Source organism: Littorina saxatilis, linkage group LG17, assembly GCF_037325665.1.
Source record: "Littorina saxatilis isolate snail1 linkage group LG17, US_GU_Lsax_2.0, whole genome shotgun sequence".
Lineage (NCBI taxonomy): Eukaryota > Metazoa > Mollusca > Gastropoda > Littorinimorpha > Littorinidae > Littorina > Littorina saxatilis.
This window is the reverse complement of record NC_090261.1, coordinates 50784119-50801499: the sequence shown is the minus strand read 5'-3', so window position 1 is coordinate 50801499 and position 17381 is coordinate 50784119. Positions and strand designations below refer to the sequence as shown.

At 42.3% G+C, this 17381-nt stretch overlaps 1 protein-coding gene across 3 annotated transcripts; it reads right to left on the bottom strand.

The window, feature by feature from the left end:
• Window positions 1-1747: 1747 nt before the first annotated feature.
• LOC138953786 (uncharacterized) lies at window positions 1748-15932 on the bottom strand. 3 transcript variants are annotated; one of them, XR_011451611.1, is made up of 4 exons: window positions 15697-15932; window positions 3401-3652; window positions 2699-2814; window positions 1748-2022 (listed from the first exon to the last, which is right to left on the bottom strand). XR_011451611.1 is itself a non-coding variant. In XM_070325693.1 (4 exons), exon 1 carries the CDS (start codon window positions 12330-12332, stop codon window positions 10533-10535), a length of 1800 nt encoding a protein of 599 aa, XP_070181794.1. In that variant the 5' UTR covers window positions 12333-12403; the 3' UTR covers window positions 1748-2022; window positions 2699-2814; window positions 3401-3652; window positions 4815-10532. The 3 variants fall into 3 exon arrangements, 1 of the variants encoding a protein (XP_070181794.1); XR_011451612.1 differs by lacking the exon at window positions 15697-15932 and adding an exon at window positions 3943-4694; XM_070325693.1 differs by lacking the exon at window positions 15697-15932 and adding an exon at window positions 4815-12403.
• Between the last annotated feature and the right edge of the window lie 1449 nt (window positions 15933-17381).

The window sequence follows — 17381 nt, the reverse complement described above, 5'->3', positions numbered from 1 at the left end:
CACGAAACCGAGACTGAGGAAGGCAAGGAATTGGCTTGATGAAATGACAAGTATCATGAAAGAAACATGGCAGCTGCACAACTCGCGGCAGTCCCATTGGCTGTTCACTGGCCACTCTTTCGTTGTACACCAATATATACGTTTTCCGGAAATTACTCTGTCAAGATTTTCAGCGGTCTGGAAGAGTAAAAGCCCCTTTACCTCGGACAAGTTTTTCAACAACATCCGGAGCATGTTCCACGCTTCCGATCGGCTGTATCCTGCGATCGGGACAAACAACTGACTATCATGTGTATGCTATGTTGCGTGCGCTAAATAAGATACCATTTTCTTTTGAAAAATCCAATCATCGGAGCCATGAATCGTCACCGATGGCTTGCTGATCACTGGAAGTGTTCACTAAGCACTTGTGTTTTCTTAAACTCACGTGACCTCTAGCCAAATCCACGTGGCTTCGATCCTTTCTGGAACACATTTTGAACTCCGATGAGCTCATGAACGCTGAATTTTGGAAAGTAAAGGGTACAGTGGAACCCCCCTTTTAAGACCCCCCCCCAATTTAAGACTCCCTCCTTTTTAAGACCTTGTTTTCTCAGACTTTCTGTTCATAACCTCTGTAAAATGACCCCCATTTTAAGACTCCCTCCTTTTTAAGACCTGATTTTTTCAGATTTTCGGAGGTCTTAAAAGGGGGGTTCCACTGTATTAGTATTGTGCGCGCCCTGCATACACATCAGAGTTAGTTGTTCGTCCCGATCGCAGAATACAGCCGACCAGAAGCGTGGAACATGCTCTGGAAGTCGGTTGTGAAAAGTTTGTCCGAGGTACAGGGGCTCCTACTCTTCCAGACCGCTGATAATCCTGACAGAGTTATTTTCGAAAATCGTCTATTGTATGCGATTCTCGCGTGGCTAGCACCAAATCCGGCAGTCGTTTCACAAACGCTCTCGCCTACCTTCAAGCAAGCGGCAACCCACGTCCCTGGCCCCTCTTGCCTGATAGAAACGGACGATTGTTTTTTTTAAAGTCAGATTTCGAAGTAGGTGTAACACGGCGCTTTAAGGTAACACTGGGTGGTCACATACGGTGAGTGGGGCGGCAGAAGCTCTGCTCATGTAGTACATCCCGTAAAATCCCGTATAGTAAAATAAAGAATTGTCATTGTCATTGTCATTGTCATTGTCATCCCAGCCCACCTCGCCACTGTGAAATGCGTGTGAGCGGGATTCTGCATAAGGTAGACAACTGCTTTCGAAAGACTAGTGATGGTGGAGCTGGGTTCTCTCCCTTCTGGCGTTACCTCAACGAACCGGCAATGAGGTTGATAGAGTTTTGCAGAACCACAACTATCCATGCTCGTGCCCAACACTTTACATTTCCTAATATGTGTGCAACTAAAACACGTATCGATTTGTTTTATGTAAACACAAATTGTGGTTGACGATAGGATCGCGAATAAGTCTGACAACGTCAAGATTCAGATCAGTGCATACTAGTATGACAGACAGAGAGACAGACAGACAGACAGACAGACAGACACACACACACACACTCACACTGAATACACCTACATATACACACACAAACACGTGTGACAAAAAAAACACCACCTAACCGGCCAAACAACAACAACGACAACAACACCACCACCACCCACCACCAACAACAACAACAACAACAATCATCAACAAACACAACAACAACAACAACAACAACAACAACAACAACAACAACACTGAAAAACAAGTCTGGTCGGACGTCAATTTTTTATTCGCCATTTTCAAATTTTAACCGTGAAAAGCGGAGATCAATGGACAACATTAGCGCTGAAAACGCTTTAAGTCTTTTAATTCAAGATTGGAGAGGAAAAGCAGCCACACAGCTCACAGGGACACTGGTCACGTGAAGGTCACAAGGGCCAGGGTCGCCGCCTCCCATGGGTTCCCTTTCGCACAGCACATAGGGAAGGGTCACGTGGTTTTCTTGGCAATATATGGTGTCGGTGGCTCCTTTGGCGGACAGCTGTCAGAACACAAAATGATGAAAGTTTGATTCAAATGTGATGAAAGATAGATGAAAGTTTAAAAGCACAGTAAGCCTTCCTACGTAAACGATTCGACTTACCATCTCAACCTCGTTAGGCTACCGGCACGGTTGGCCTAGTGGTAAGGCGTCCGCCCCGTGATCGGGAGGTCGTGGGTTCGAACCGGCCCCGGCCGGGTCACACCTAAGACTTTAAAATTGGCAATCTAGTGGCTGCTCCGCCTGGCGTCTGGCATTATGGGGTTAGTGCTAGGACTGGTTGGTCCGGTGTCAGAATAATGTGACTGGGTGAGACATGAAGCCTGTGCTGCGACTTCTGTTTTGTGTGTGGCGCACGTTATAATTATGTCAAAGCAGCACCGCCCTGATATGGCCCTTCGTGGTCGGCTGGGCGTTAAACAAACAAACAAACAAACAAACAAACTCGCTAGGCTTTTACATTGAATAAGATTACCCCCACCCTCACCCCCAACCATCAAACATCAGTGCAACGGGTCTTTCTCTTGGACACATGGTGTGGCAGTGTATTCTGTTGAGAGAGTTAAAACAAAACCACCATAACAGCCCTACCCAGGAAGCAGCCGGGCCGTTGACTTGATTGGGTTGTAAGATGCTAAAATAAAAGCGAATAATCCTGACCAGATGAAAATCTTACTGTAGAACTGCTTTGTGTACAGGTAGCGTACTGGATTACGCTGGGAATTCGCAGTGGATTTGTGTCCGTCACGCTCTCCCATGGACACGCCGTCATGGTTTTCATTGAAGTATGTCCTGCGATCAGAAAGAAAACCTCAGATAGTTGTTGATATGCTTGATTTACTTTAAATGTCACATGCACCTTGCATCATTAAAACATTGGGATTTTCAGCGCCAAAGAAAAAAATTGTGAAATCTTCTGAGGCTGAATTACCTAAGTGTTCTTCACAGACAAACGGGGGATGTAAACTTTGACATAGGGCAAAGAGAGGGGGCCAACCAAATACTCCTTAATGACATTATTTTGAAAAAGGAAGGAGAGAGAGAGAGAGAGAGAGAGAGAGAGAGAGAGAGAGAGAGAGAGAGAGAGAGAGAGAGAGAGAGAGAGAGAGAGAGAGAGAGGGAGAGAGAGAGAGAGAGAGAGATACATAGACAGGGACAGTGAGAGACAGAGAAGAGACAGAGATAGATAGACAGAACAAACGGACAGACAGACAGACTGACCGACCGACAGGCAGAACGACAGAGACAGACAGGTACAGCCAGGCTGCCAGCCAGCCAGCCAGCCAACCAGAATTAAGATTAAGACACAGACCAAGACAGATATACAAAATACGTACATACAAAAACAGAGACAGACAGAGACAGAGACAGATCTCACCAGGAACAAATGTATTGGCGCCATGCTCAGAAGCAGTCCAGTTTTGTCGAACATTGCCAATCGAAAGGCGCAGCTGATACGACGAGTCTTGATCAGTCTTCCGTCTCCCGGTGTCACCAACAAGCATTTCGCTACGACACATTTCTAGTGACGTCAGAAGCAACGTCATGATAACGACGTCACACAGATTAAGGGTGCGAAAAAAGGATGACGCTGTTGAGGGTAGGCCGGATGACGGCATTGTCGTTGTTCCTAAAAACAGGAATAAAAACCTTACATCTGTTTCTCCTATCTTCACAGTATTGACTTACCTTTTTCTAATCTTCTCCTTGGTAAATTGATGATATTTCAATTCGGTTGCACAAATCAAATGATTACACATGAAGGTACTGGTCTAACAATGTCGCACATAAATGAATCGACTATGTCAAAAAGGAATGAACAGCAGTATGGAAATTAAAAATAATTAACACAAAGAACATAAACTTCAACAAAGTTGTTTTCTGACACAGCATCCCACTGAACGATAAACACATACATACCGTATGTCTCTTTGGCCTTGCCTGAAATAATAGAGCCTTAGTTACAATATACCACTAAGGAGTGGTTATTTGGTCAGACACGTGCAGACTAAACACATAGACATTTCTTTGGCCTTGCCTCAAGTTATAAAACCTTTGCTGAGCTGGAACCACCCGGTGCAAAGAGTGCTTTTATCGGTCGAACCTGTGTGCCGATAACCACAAAAATATAAATTTCTTTGGCCTTATCTCAAACAATAGAACTGCGGCTTGTTTCCAATGGAAACCACGGTAGAGTACCTTTAACGGACAGACATGTGCCATTAAAACACATATGTAGTTCCTTGGTCTTACCTCAAGCTTCGAACACTGCTTGGCCACGACGAAACAACTAGAAAGTACTTTATCGGACAAACACAGGCCATTAAAGGCCGAGAAAACAGCTAGGTTGGCTCACCATCTCAGATCTGGACAGGCGTATACATGGGATACAACCATCCCGCCACATACAACACACGCCAACAATCAAAAGCAGGACTGCTTGCTGTGGACAGTTGTATTAACATTTTGTTTTACTACTGAACAGGCACTATAGTAGCTTTTACGAAATTAAATTATCAAACAATTCCAATCGTGCACAGAGAGCACCCATGCTGTTGATTTTGAGGATGCGACCAAGTGGAGGGATGGTCTTATCCCATATAAAAGCCTGGACATATCTAAGATGGTGACCCGAACTAGCTTGTTTTACGAGAAGGATGTGCGGCCTTACTGAAAACACACACACACACACACACACACACACACACACACACACACACACACACACACACACACACACACACACACACACACACACACACACACACACACACACATTTATTTTGTCTTACCTGAAAAAGAAGAAGCTTGGTGACGCACGTTGGTAGCCTCAAACAGCGCTTTCACTAATTATATTAGGAGTCCAAAGTGATATCATATAAACACAATGCGATGAATCGAATAGAAGTTTGTCCATGCGAAAACAGAACTTTTGCGTAGAAGATCAACGTAGTGTCAAATAAACGAAGCGAGATGGCCGACTTCAAAATCACAAATCAACATCCAAACCACAGAACATTATATATCATACACAAGGAAGTGACATCTTTCGAGGAGCTTGCTCATGGGGAAAAACTACAGTCATTTAGTGTCAAACAAGTGACGAGGGCGGATAAGCTAATCTATTAAACTAATCATCTCTTTTTTAGATGCTGGTGGGTTTTCCTTCCATCGGGAACAAACTGATGACAGCTCCCCTCCTCCGTCAAACTCCTCCGCAAGACAGACAGACAGACAGACAGACAAAGTTAGATAGACACTGGACACAGGTCTGCCGCATTTCTTTGTCATCTTTTTCACATGTTTTCTATTGCAATCACAGCTTTTTTCCCCCATTTTAGAATGTCTATCTTTCTGTCAAATTAAAGCATTGAGATGTAATAATTAAAAAATCGGTAACGCTTTCTTGCAGATTTTCTTAGTACAGCTTTTGTGTCCAAGAGCATTTTCATGTTATATTATATATCTTATAAGTTATGTGATATTTTATCGGGGGAAAATCTGAACATAACGGATGTGAAGTTATCATTCAGTTGATCTTACATTTAGTTTTACCAATGTCTTCCTGCAATTAAATGCAGTCACTGTGTTTTTTGTCTTGGCTTGTCTGCATGGTTTGCAGAGTGATCTGTTTAAACTGGGAGAGCCCGGATTCGTACTTGTAAAAGAAATACCTGTTTTGATAATGGCTTCCATGCACATACAACCTCTGTAGTTACGCCTTGTTACAATCACAGGAAGAAAACGGACACGAGACGGAGATATATAGCTCGACAGTTTTTACACGACGAATGAAAAAGTCCTGCCACTCTACACACGTGACTTCCGATCAATTTTAAGCTGACTGAGCTGCGTGAGATAATACTCAATGATACTACTCTTTATGATTTTACTTCACAGGCGTCGATCGATGGTTTTTTCCTCAGATATGAAATTATCATGCCGATTTCCGGGAGGGAAAATGCTGATGTACCGTTCGTCACGGCAAATTTCGCGTCTGATGTAATACACTGGCCAAACAAATTTAAGGATGCATATTTTCATTCAGGGGTTTGACTTGGAATTGTTGAATAACAATATTTTTTGTTCAAACATTAGTTGTTGTTTTTGTATCCTCGAAAATTGGCTCATTTGTTTTGTGCAATAGCCTGATCAGTATGATGTTAATTTGTGTGTGTGTGTGTGTGTGTGTGTGTGTGTGTGTGTGTGTGTGTGTGTGTGTGTGTGTGTGTTTGTGTGCGTGTGTGTGTGTGTGTGTGTGTGTTTGTGCGCGCGCTTGTATAAATAATGTAATTCTTCGTTCCTGCAGGCATTGTTCAACGAAAGAGAACCCTCACTTCCTCCGATTGCAATCAAGACTTCATGCATGTCTTTGAAAGTTCGTCTCAGATTTGGACATTTTATTTTAGACCTTTTTCCGACTCTTTTTTAAAAGAACATCCGGTGATGAAAAAAATAACCCCACACACATACACAAACAAACACATAAACTCAACAAGTCGCGTAAGGCGAAATTACTACATTTAGTCAAGCTGTCGAACTCACAGGATGAAACTGAACGCACTGTATTTAGTCACTAAGACAGTACAGCTTCGTCAATCCCCGCGTGAAGGAAATCGCTCACCTTCCACGTGCAAAACATAGTGATATTGACACGCCAGATTAGCGCGGTAGCGTATTGTGCTAAGCAGGAAAGCGCGCTTTTCTGTATTCTTGTTAACTTTCTGAGCTTGTTTTGAATACAACTTATCATATCTATATGTTTTTGGAATCAGGAAATGATCACGAATAAGATGACATAATTTTTGGATCGATTTCTTACATTTTAATCGTAAGACTAATTATTCTATTTTTGTTAATTGTGATCACATTTTAAGAGTAAACATGACATATGTATATATGTTTAGATTCAGAATGTGATGAAGAATACGATGCAATCAATTTTAAATCTGTTTGCGAAAAATCGATTTTAATGACAACTTTAATGAGCAAACTCATTAATTAAATTTTAAGCCTCCAAGCTGAAATGCAATACCAAAGTCCGGGCTTCGTCGAAAATTACTGGACCAAAATTTCAACCAATTTGGTTGAAAAGCCGGATATGACGTCATCAAAGACATTTATCAAAAAAATGAAATTTTTTTCTGGGGATATCATACCCAGGAACTCTCATGTAAAATTTCATAAAGATCGGTCCAGTAGTTTAGTCTGAATCGCTCTACACACACACACACACACAGACACACACACACACACACACACACACACACACATACACATGATACACCACCACGACCCTCGTCTCGATTCCCCCCTCTACGTTAAAACATTTAGTCAAAACTTGACCAAATGTAAAAATAAGCAAACAAGCCCACCATCAATCAATGTGACACAAACGAACGCATAATTAAACACGACAACAAACAATCAAATACGAAAACAAAGTAGAAAAGCATAACACAAGTCGCGTAAGGCGAAATTACTACATTTAGTCAAGCTGTGGAACTCACAGAATGAAACTGAACGTAGTCCGCCGCTAGTGCAAAAGGCAGTGAAAGTGACGAGCCTGTTTGGCGCGGTAGCGATTGCGCTGTGCTTCATAGCACGCTTTACTGTACCTCTCTTCGTTTTAACTTTCTGAGCGTGTTTTTAATCCAAACATATCATATCTATATGTTTTTGGAATCAGTAACCGACAAGGAATAAGATGAAATAGTTTTTAAAACGATTTCGGAAATTTAATTTTGATCATAATTTTTATATTTTTAATTTTCAGAGCTTGTTTTTAATCCAAATATAACATATGTATATGTTTTTGGAATCAGAAAATGACGAAGAATAAGATGAAATTGTTTTTGGATCGTTTAATAAAAATTTTTTTTTTAATTACAAGTTTCCGATTTTTAATGACCAAACTCACTCATTAGTTTTTAAGCCACCAAGCTGAAATGCAATACCAAACCCCGGCCTTCGTCGAAGATTGCTTTGCCAAAATTTCAATCAATTTAATGGAAAAACAAGAGGCGAAGCCTTCAAGGCTCACGTAAGAAATCGACAAACAGTAACACAAACTCAATCACTCCGTCACACATACACACACACACACACACACACACACACACACACACACACACACACACACACACACACACACACACACACACACACACACACACACACACACACACACACAGTAAGCATAGGTGAAACTGTGCAAGAAAGCGAGACCCTGGATCTGCCAAGTAGTCTCGGCCCGCTCACAATAACAATGACCGAGACTTTCAGTAATTCCTTTGCGTGACGTCTAACCCTCTTACGTCATAATGTGACGTCTTCAAATAGTTTCTATCACACACGTCAAACACTTTTGACCGAGACTGACGTAATCCATAGACTCGGAAATGTAAAAGTTTCTATCACACACACACACACACACACGCACGCACGCACGCACAGACGGACAAAGTTTATCATCGCATAGGCTACACTTACGTGAGCCAATGAGGGTGTGACAGTGCCGCCTCAACATTTACAAAAAGCCGGATATGACGTCATCAAAGGTATTTATCGAAAAAATGAAAACAGGTCCGGGGATATCATTCCCAGGAACTCTCATGTCAAATTTCATAAAGATCGGTCCAGTAGTTTAGTCTGAATCGCTCTACACACACACACAGACAGACAGACACACACACACACACACACATACACCACGACCCTCGTCTTGATTCCCCCCTCTATGTTAAAACATTTAGTCAAAACTTGACTAAATGTAAAAAAAGACAAACATACTGAAACAAACAACAGAATACCGAATACCGAATATTCTATTACCCAAGGTTGAGATTCGTCAGGTGTTAAAAGCACAGTAAGCCTCCCGTAAACCATCACATATACTGTCAGGCTTTTACACACAGTACAAACACCCTTTCATTTAAACACTCACCGCTTGAGAACATCCTAGGTGCCCTCCGTAAAGAGCGAGCAAATTTCAAAGAATTTATTTTTGCGTTGTTTATCTTATCCCTGAGCCATCGTGAACCCGTGTGATCCAGTTTCCTTTTTACATTTAGTCAAGTTTTGTTTCACAATGTAATCGTCAGTTTGTAATTTGAATGCGACTCGCTGTACAGTTCAGGCGCAGTCACAGCACGCGCAATCGCAGTGTTCGCACGTGCCAGTAGGAGGAGTGGCTTAGCTGGCCGTTTGTGCAGCAACCATGTCGGTATCAATTAAGCTCCACTACTTCGGTCCCAGTGTGTTATTTTGACCTGCCATGCTGCGGTCAAGAACTTCCCCACCGTCGGTAGCAGACTGTGTAAGCTTATCTGCAATAGCACGTTATTATGTACCTCTGAATCTAAACGAAACAAACGGCTGTGATTCACAAGAACTCTAGCGATGGCTTGTGACTTTTCAGAGGAACTGGCGATAGGCATAAACCGTCGTCTGCTACGAGAACCATGACCTTGCGTGACCCTGCTTCCGGGCTTTTCTTTTTTCAAACTTTCAAAACTGTGAATTGTACTGATCTTGTCTTGGTAAAAAAAACAATCTTTTATGATTTAAGAATGTTTGTGTAACAAGCTGTCAATTTATTATTTAGATTTTAAAAGTTAGGTCTAGCGCCAAAACGCACCACGGTCCGATTTTGTTATCAGACAATCCGCAAAATTAATTCTTTGAAAATTGCTCGCTCTTTACGTAGGGCACCTAGGATGTTCCCGTTCGGTGAGCGTTCAAATGGAAGGGTGTTTGTACTGTGTGTAAAAGCCTGACAGTATCTGTGATGGTTTACGGGAGGCTTACTGTGCCTTTAACATGTGTTAAAAAACAGTCTGTGCAGTAGGTGCCACTGTACAAACACTTCCGGGGATGTAGCCCAGTTGGTAGCGCGCTGGATTTGTATTCAGTTGGCCGCTGTCAGCGTGAGTTCGATCCCAGGTTCGGCGGAAATTTATTTCAGAGTCAAATTTGTGTGCAGACTCTCTTCGGTGTCCGAACTCCCCCCCCGTGTACACTACATTGGGTGTGCACGTTAAAGATCCCACGATTGACAAAAAGGTCTTTCCTGGCAAAAATTGCTTAGGCACAGTTAATAATTGTCTACCTATACCCGTGTGACTTGGAATAATAGGCCGTGAAAGGTAAATATGCGCCGAAATGGCTGCAATTACTGGCCGTATAAAATTTAATCTCACACGGCATCACTGCAGAGCGCCTAGAACTGTACCCACGGAATATGCGCGATATAAGCCTCATTGATTGATTGATTGATTGATATTTAGAAAAAAACACAATCGGTTTGATGAATATGATAGGGGAATGGATGGCTTTTCCAGTCATATAACTGGTTTTACAAGGGAAGGTCTACACTTAAACGTATCATCTGCCTAGTTTTCTGTTTATACGAGGCGTAGTAAATAACTAAAAGATCCGCCTTATCGTTCAACTAAAACTCTTCAATAAAATGTTGGTCGCGTCCCTAAGATTTGTGATTCTTTCACAAACTAAATGTCATAGAAAATGTCCATGTCAGGCTCCACAATGAGGATGACCCTCCCCCTGCAGGCGACCCACACTCTGTTCCTGCTGTCCACAGTCAGGGCCGTGGGCTGGACCAGCAGCGGGTGACCGGCACACAGGTAGCCAGTAAACTCCAGCTCTTCGGGCCTCACGTGAACCACGTGGATGGCGTCGTTGATCTCATCGGCAATCAGAAGGACTTCCTTGTGTCCTTTCTTGTAGAAACACACGTCTGCTGGTTTGAACGGCTGGCTTGGTGAGCTGTAGGTTACGTCAGTGGCTGTAGTACGACTGGAAGGCGAGGTAGCGGATCCTTCTGTATTTAGAGCTAGACGCTCTCTCGATCTCGCCGGTGTGTCTTCGTGTGGTCGTATGAACAACTGCACCTTCCGCTCTGAATTTGAAGTTTTGGACTCCTCGACAATCACAAAGTACTGGTCTGTGGAGTCCACGTCAAAAGCACGATGCGGACCACACTGGATGGTGAACTCTTCCTTGTCTTCAGCTGTGAAAGGGTCTGCACTCTTCACGATGGTTTTCTTCACTGTGGCTCGCCCTAAGGTCAGGTTGTTGTGAAAAGAAAAGTGTTCATTTGATTTTGAGCAGGTTATGAACCTGCCTTCCTGTTGAGTGTATTGCATGGATGCCTGTTTGGTACTTTTAAAAGATGCCTTGCCTGTGGCTGTGTCAAAAGTTCTTGTATGTCTGCCACTGCTGTCAAATTCCTCAGCACACGCTGTGCGGCTCCCTTTATGCCATGAATACGACAGATGGATGTGTCCTTTGTTTATTAAGCACATCGAGAAAACCTCAGTACCAGGTTCTTCACCGATGTTGAAGGGCTCGACTTTGGTGTCGTCATTTGTGTGACATCCTGTGTAAACTTGGATGTTTTCAACAGTGCCAAAATAGTTGTGTATGCGGTCAACAAGGTCCTCGGTTTTTGTGGTGGCGCAGCGAAGTACAGGGCGAACGAGTTGATTTCTCTCTTCCGGTACCAACTTTCCTACTGACTCTTCACTCCCATCCCCTTCTTTCATTTCCGTTACGACATCAAGCAGACTACAGGGAAGATCATTGTCGAGTGCGTCCTGTAGGCGTCTTTGAAGCTGTTGCAGAGCGCTTTTGTTTCGTGTCTCTGTTTGTAGATCAGCCGACACATTGCTTTCTGCTGTCTGAAAAGCCTTTTTCAAAGAGTCCAAGGTTTCTTCGAGATACTTATTAGCTGCGGCCACAATAACTGCATGTCTGCTTCGTAGGTTCCTTTCAATTGCGTCCTTTTTGTCACAAAGAGCCTCATGTTCCTTTGTCGTTGCTTGAATCCTACTTTCCACTGTAGTGATAGCCATCCCAAGACGGATTTTGTTCTGTTCCAGTTGATTCTTTGCACTGGCGGCTGCTTCGGTCAAATCTGTGGTATTGTGTTCCTTGTGTTCTGTGATTACGCACTTTGGGCACAGCAGTTCCTCACAGTCATAACAGTACATGTCAAGCAAATGACCTGAATGCACCCCACAGTGGAAAAGTCCTTGTCGAGCTCGGACGAGGTCTTCGTCTGTGATGTAGAAGTTTTTCTGCAGTGCGGGAACTCCATCAGGCGGGAGATTGATCTGACAGCGACATGTTGGACAAGGGAATGACGTACCACCGTAGTGACGATCAGCAACATCCTGTATACATTTGGTGCAAAAGGTGTGGTGACACTGAAGCAACCTGGGATCGTCAAGAATTTCCAAGCAGACAGAACAAGTCAAGGACTTTATCTCAGTTAATGGTGATGCCATATTTGTTGTGCTCCCTGTAGAGTTCCTCGCGATACATTCGCCTGTAATCTGTAACAGGAATACACATGTCTAGATGGTATTTATCCAGGTTTGTTATCTTATTTGATGATGCGGGTATGGATGTGTGAGGGTTTGGAGATGTGTATGCAGATGTGTGAATTTAATGTGTTGATATGTTTCGAGAGTATGATTTTATGTGATGTAATATCTGTGTATATATACGAGCCCAAAGAAAAATGTATGTTTGCAATGCATTCAGATAATAAAGTTATATTAAATTGAATTGAATTATTGTTAACTCTTTGTTGTTGTCTCAATGGAAATGATTAGAGAAAGGTGCTCGGAAAGGAAGAGCTTGCTTATTTCATGTAAATCCAAAAACAAAGAGACTGCCAACGTTCCAAAATTCAGAAAAAAACCCCAAGAAAGGTAATTTGTTGGAACGTTTGTTATTGACAAAACAATACGTTACAATCACAAATATGTCGACCCAACGTTCTTTTAAGTGCACAGACAAACAATAAGTGACAAGAACTTAGCTTGGCTGAGCTATTTCTTCTTTGACACAACCAGGGGCATAACAGTATACATAATATTATAATTTGTTTCAATCTAGATTTTTGTGTAACTTCTTTGTGTATCTCCTCTATTAAATTGAAACTTGGGTATCATACCCAGAAGCATGATTGTTTTAATCACATATACCTATGTGCTTACTTAGTTATATATATGGAATTATCTATTTGGTCATTAAAAAAAAGTCTGTATTACCGATACATACATTACACAGGACACATACAATACGATACATACTTTTCGTGTGCTTAAAACACAAAATAAGATTCAAAATCTGAAAAAGATGAGGGAATGTTGCACTTTGGAAAGAATCGTACACGACACTGTAGTCTTTACACAGGAAGAATAGCTCTTAAAAAAAGGAAAAAAAAGAAAGAAAAGAGCATCTCATTATATATGAAATCCTGTGCCAGTTCAGTGAATCAATTTTTGTCAATTCTGACGTCGCAGTTGCACTTCATTGATAAGAATGGGCGTACGTAATTCAGCTTTGATCTGAATGTTTCAAAACAACATCGTATCCCTTTTACAAGGGCAACAGGGGCGGATTAGGAGGGGGGGGGGGGGGGGGGTCACAGGGGTTCCGGAACAACCCCCCCTCCCCCCTCGGCTGTCAAAAAAAAAAAAAAAGTCTGGGAATTTTGTTGTAATTTCTGTCTGTAAAGCCGGGGGAAGTGTTAGTTTGTTTAATCAGTATCAGTTTTAACTGCCACTCCTATGCGACATGTCTTTTTTCTAACCATACTATATGATGTCGGGAGCAGATATCATGGAAGATAAATTGCCATTATTTAATACTAACTTTAAAAGAAATAATGAGTGGCTGCTGACACCAGTTGATCATGTTTAAAATCAAGGATAAGCCAGCAATTGTTTATAAAATAGCTAATAGTCTTCAACTTCAGTGGGGCTATGCCCCCCACCCCAAACGGGGCGTTGCCCCTGTACCCCAGGTTGTAACCCGCCCCTTCCCCCCCACCCCCCTCCCCCAGGGCTTAACTGCTTCACCCCTGGACAACTCTGTTTTCATCGCCGTTCAGGCTGTTCAGACATTATACAATTGTATTCTGTGTAGACCCTTCCACCAGCATCTTAGACCACTCTTTGTACATTTTCTTTTAATAGATGATTGTCATTTGTTTTACCTCATGTCTGCCCTGCGTGTGATGGTGTGATCGTGACTGCTGTAGTGTGGGCGCGTGTGTGTTGGTGTGTATGTCAGTGTATGTGTGGGCGTGTGTGTGTGTGTGTCAGTGTGTGTGTGGGTGTGTGTGTGTGCGTGATTTTACCAACACTACGCGAAATTCCTTGTGCTTTAAATGTTTTTTAATGTCACTTGGCTCAATAAATACTGTATTCTGTATTCTGTATAATGACACAACAGAAACGAACACAAACCCTGTCTGTCAGGTTTTGGCGTTGCCTAAGTGTAGTCCCATAAAGGAGGCATGTACGGCGATGCACGAAAAGCTTTTTATTTTTATTTCACGGGGGGTATTAAGGCAAGAGAAATAAAAGGCACACTCCTTCTCGTGAAAACGTCCGTCCGGTGTAACACGAAATTTTTACTCCACGAAAAATTTACTCCGGAGTAAATATTTCGTACGAAATTCTTACTCCGAGTACACTTTTCGTACGAGAAAAGAACTCCCCAAGGCACGAAAAAATTACTCCCTCCACGAAATTTTTACTCCCCATTTTTTTTACTTCCAGTAAAAATCTCGTACGCAAAAATGGGATGCGGGCGAAGGGATAATGCCAATAAGTGATCTCGCGCACACGAATGTCGCGCTACCCTCCTTCCACCCCTTCCACCACCAAGACCAACAGGGGACAAGGGAGTAAACATTTCGTACACCTGGCATGGAAAGTTGAATTGCTCGTTTTGGGGTGAAGTAATTTATTCGTTATTTATTCGTCAGGGGAGTAACATTTTTGTACGAAATGTTTACTCGGAACTCACCTGTCTTGGGGAGTAATTTTCTCGTGCAATGGGGGAGTGCTTTTTTCGTAAAGGGGGTGACTTTTTCGAACGAAATGTTTACTCCGGAGTAAAAATCTCGTGGGAGTAATTTTCTCGTGTTACACCGGCTCACCGTTTCAACCGGACATTGCCTGGCTTTTTAAAGTCGGATAATACCATTCCTCAACTTGGCTACACACTAATATTAAGTTAACAGCCTGGGTACTCTCTGCACGCAGTTTGAATTCTCGTTGAAAAAGTCGCCATTAAAAAAATAACATATTCAAAACATTCCAACTCACCACAGCAAGCAGTCAGGGTGTTTATTTCTGGTATGTGTCCAAGTGGAGGGATGGTCTTATCCCATGTAAAAACCTGACCAGATCTGAGATGGGGATCCTAACTGTTTTCACAGGTAGGAGTGTGCATTTGAGCAAGTAGCTGTCAGTGCAAAACATGCACCCGTTCAACAGTTTTGTTATCCATACGTTTTATTCTTGCTCATAAAGGCATTTTTATTTAATTTTTTTATTTTATTTCCTTCATCAAAACAAGAATCTCCTGTCCCGTAACAGACGTCACATGAAAATCCTTTTTTTTTCTCAGTCATAGTTCTGACGTTCTCTAAACAAAACAAAATCCAAAAAATCAAACAATCATTAAACTGACAAACAAGCATGCATTACTCAGAGACACACAGACAAACACAAATAAACACACGAACACACAGACACATACACAGACACAGACAACGTGACAGACACAGACACATACACAGACACACACGTACGTGCGTTCATGTATGTAAACGACATGTATACTTACAAATGCTTTGTCGAGTTTTGCCGTTCATCTGGTGCCCTTGTTACTATTGTAACATTTCATCAGCTATCCTTTTTCATAGCTCCACTGCACCCCTTCAGACGTCAATACCGCAGTGTCTAAGAAGTAATTCTTTACTCGGAAATCATGAACTTCTAAAGACGGGCGTTTTACAATTATAGTCTGTTGATGTGAGTACATACAGCTAGGCGGGCCTGTGCGGTGACTTGTCGAAATGTTTATGACTAGACCCATGCTTGTTGAACCCGGTTAAATCAGCTGACATGTGCTAACACCTAAGTTACTGGATTAATTACACCATGTAGTAATTTATGTGCACCAAGCTGAACACAATCGTCGCACAAAGAAAGTTGAGTTCGACCAACTCGAGTCAGCTGCAGCTACTCGGGTATAGTCTGGCTGAGGGCCAAGTGTTTAAAACGTGCTCAAGAGGAAAAGTTGTTTATGACGATTAGTGCTATTGTCAGTTCTATTGACTTTTGTTAAATACATTTTTAAAAAACGTCCACCACTGGTTGTTCAGCTGGACTATACACAGCGGCATCTTACACAGCCCGCTACCTTAAAAGCACATTGTTACCGGCACATTATTCAGTTCATTCAGCACTGTATAAAAACACCACTCGTACTTCCTGTCAACTCTCCATGCAGTGTGAAAGGTGCAAGCTACGCTACAGCACCCAGCAGAATGCAGCAAAGTTGACTGGTGTAACAGTCCCATTGGTTTATGAGGAATACTGTGCACCGACAACATACCCACTCTTCAATAGCCCTCGTCTTCATTCATGAGTATCAGGTTTCTGCGCAGTCGGAAAATCTGTGTACTTTGTGTTCCTTAGTGTGTGTTAGCCTTCCTTTCGATGAAGGGAGAAATGCATAAAAGAAATCATGCTAATCAGTTTGTGTGTGTGAGTGTGTGTGAGTGTGTGTGTGTGTGTGTGTGTGTGAGTGAGTGTGGGCCACGTGTATGTGTGTGTGTGTGTGTGTGTGTGAGTGTGTGTGTGTGTGTGTTTGTGTGGTGTGTGCGTGTGTGCGTACGTGCATTCGTACCGTGCACGGTGTGTGTGCGTGCCTGAGTGCGTGTGTGTGTGCGTGAGTGCGAGCGAGGGTGGTTATGTTTTTTGTTTTTTTTAATAACAACAGATTTATTTAGGTCAGTTGAGTTAATTTTGACCCGTTATTCCTACCAGTCAAAACTTGACTAAAATGTAAAAAAGCAACAAGTAATTACGAAATTAAATTCCTCAACATTTTCAGATTTTGCACAGAGTACTCAGGCTGTTGAGTTTTTGGTTTGTGTCCAAATAGGGGCGATAATCTTATCTCATGTTATATACCCTGGCAAGACCTGAGATGGTGAGTTGGATTGTTCACACGAGAAAGAAGGGTCATGCAAGGGAGCTAACTATAGGTTGTTGACAGTGTCTCTTGAAGTGCACGCATTTATTTCCCTTTGTCCATCTCAATCTTTCTGTCTGACTTGTCTCTGTCTCTCGCTCTCTCTCATAGCCAACCATGCTATTTTTTTGTTGTATCATTATTTTTTGTATTTTTGTTATTGATCTTTGTTTTTCAGTTCGTATACCCATGATCTGTCTGTCTGTAATACTGCATTATCTTGTACAACGGTGGTGCTTTGTTGAAGTAATTATTTGGCATTTTCTTTG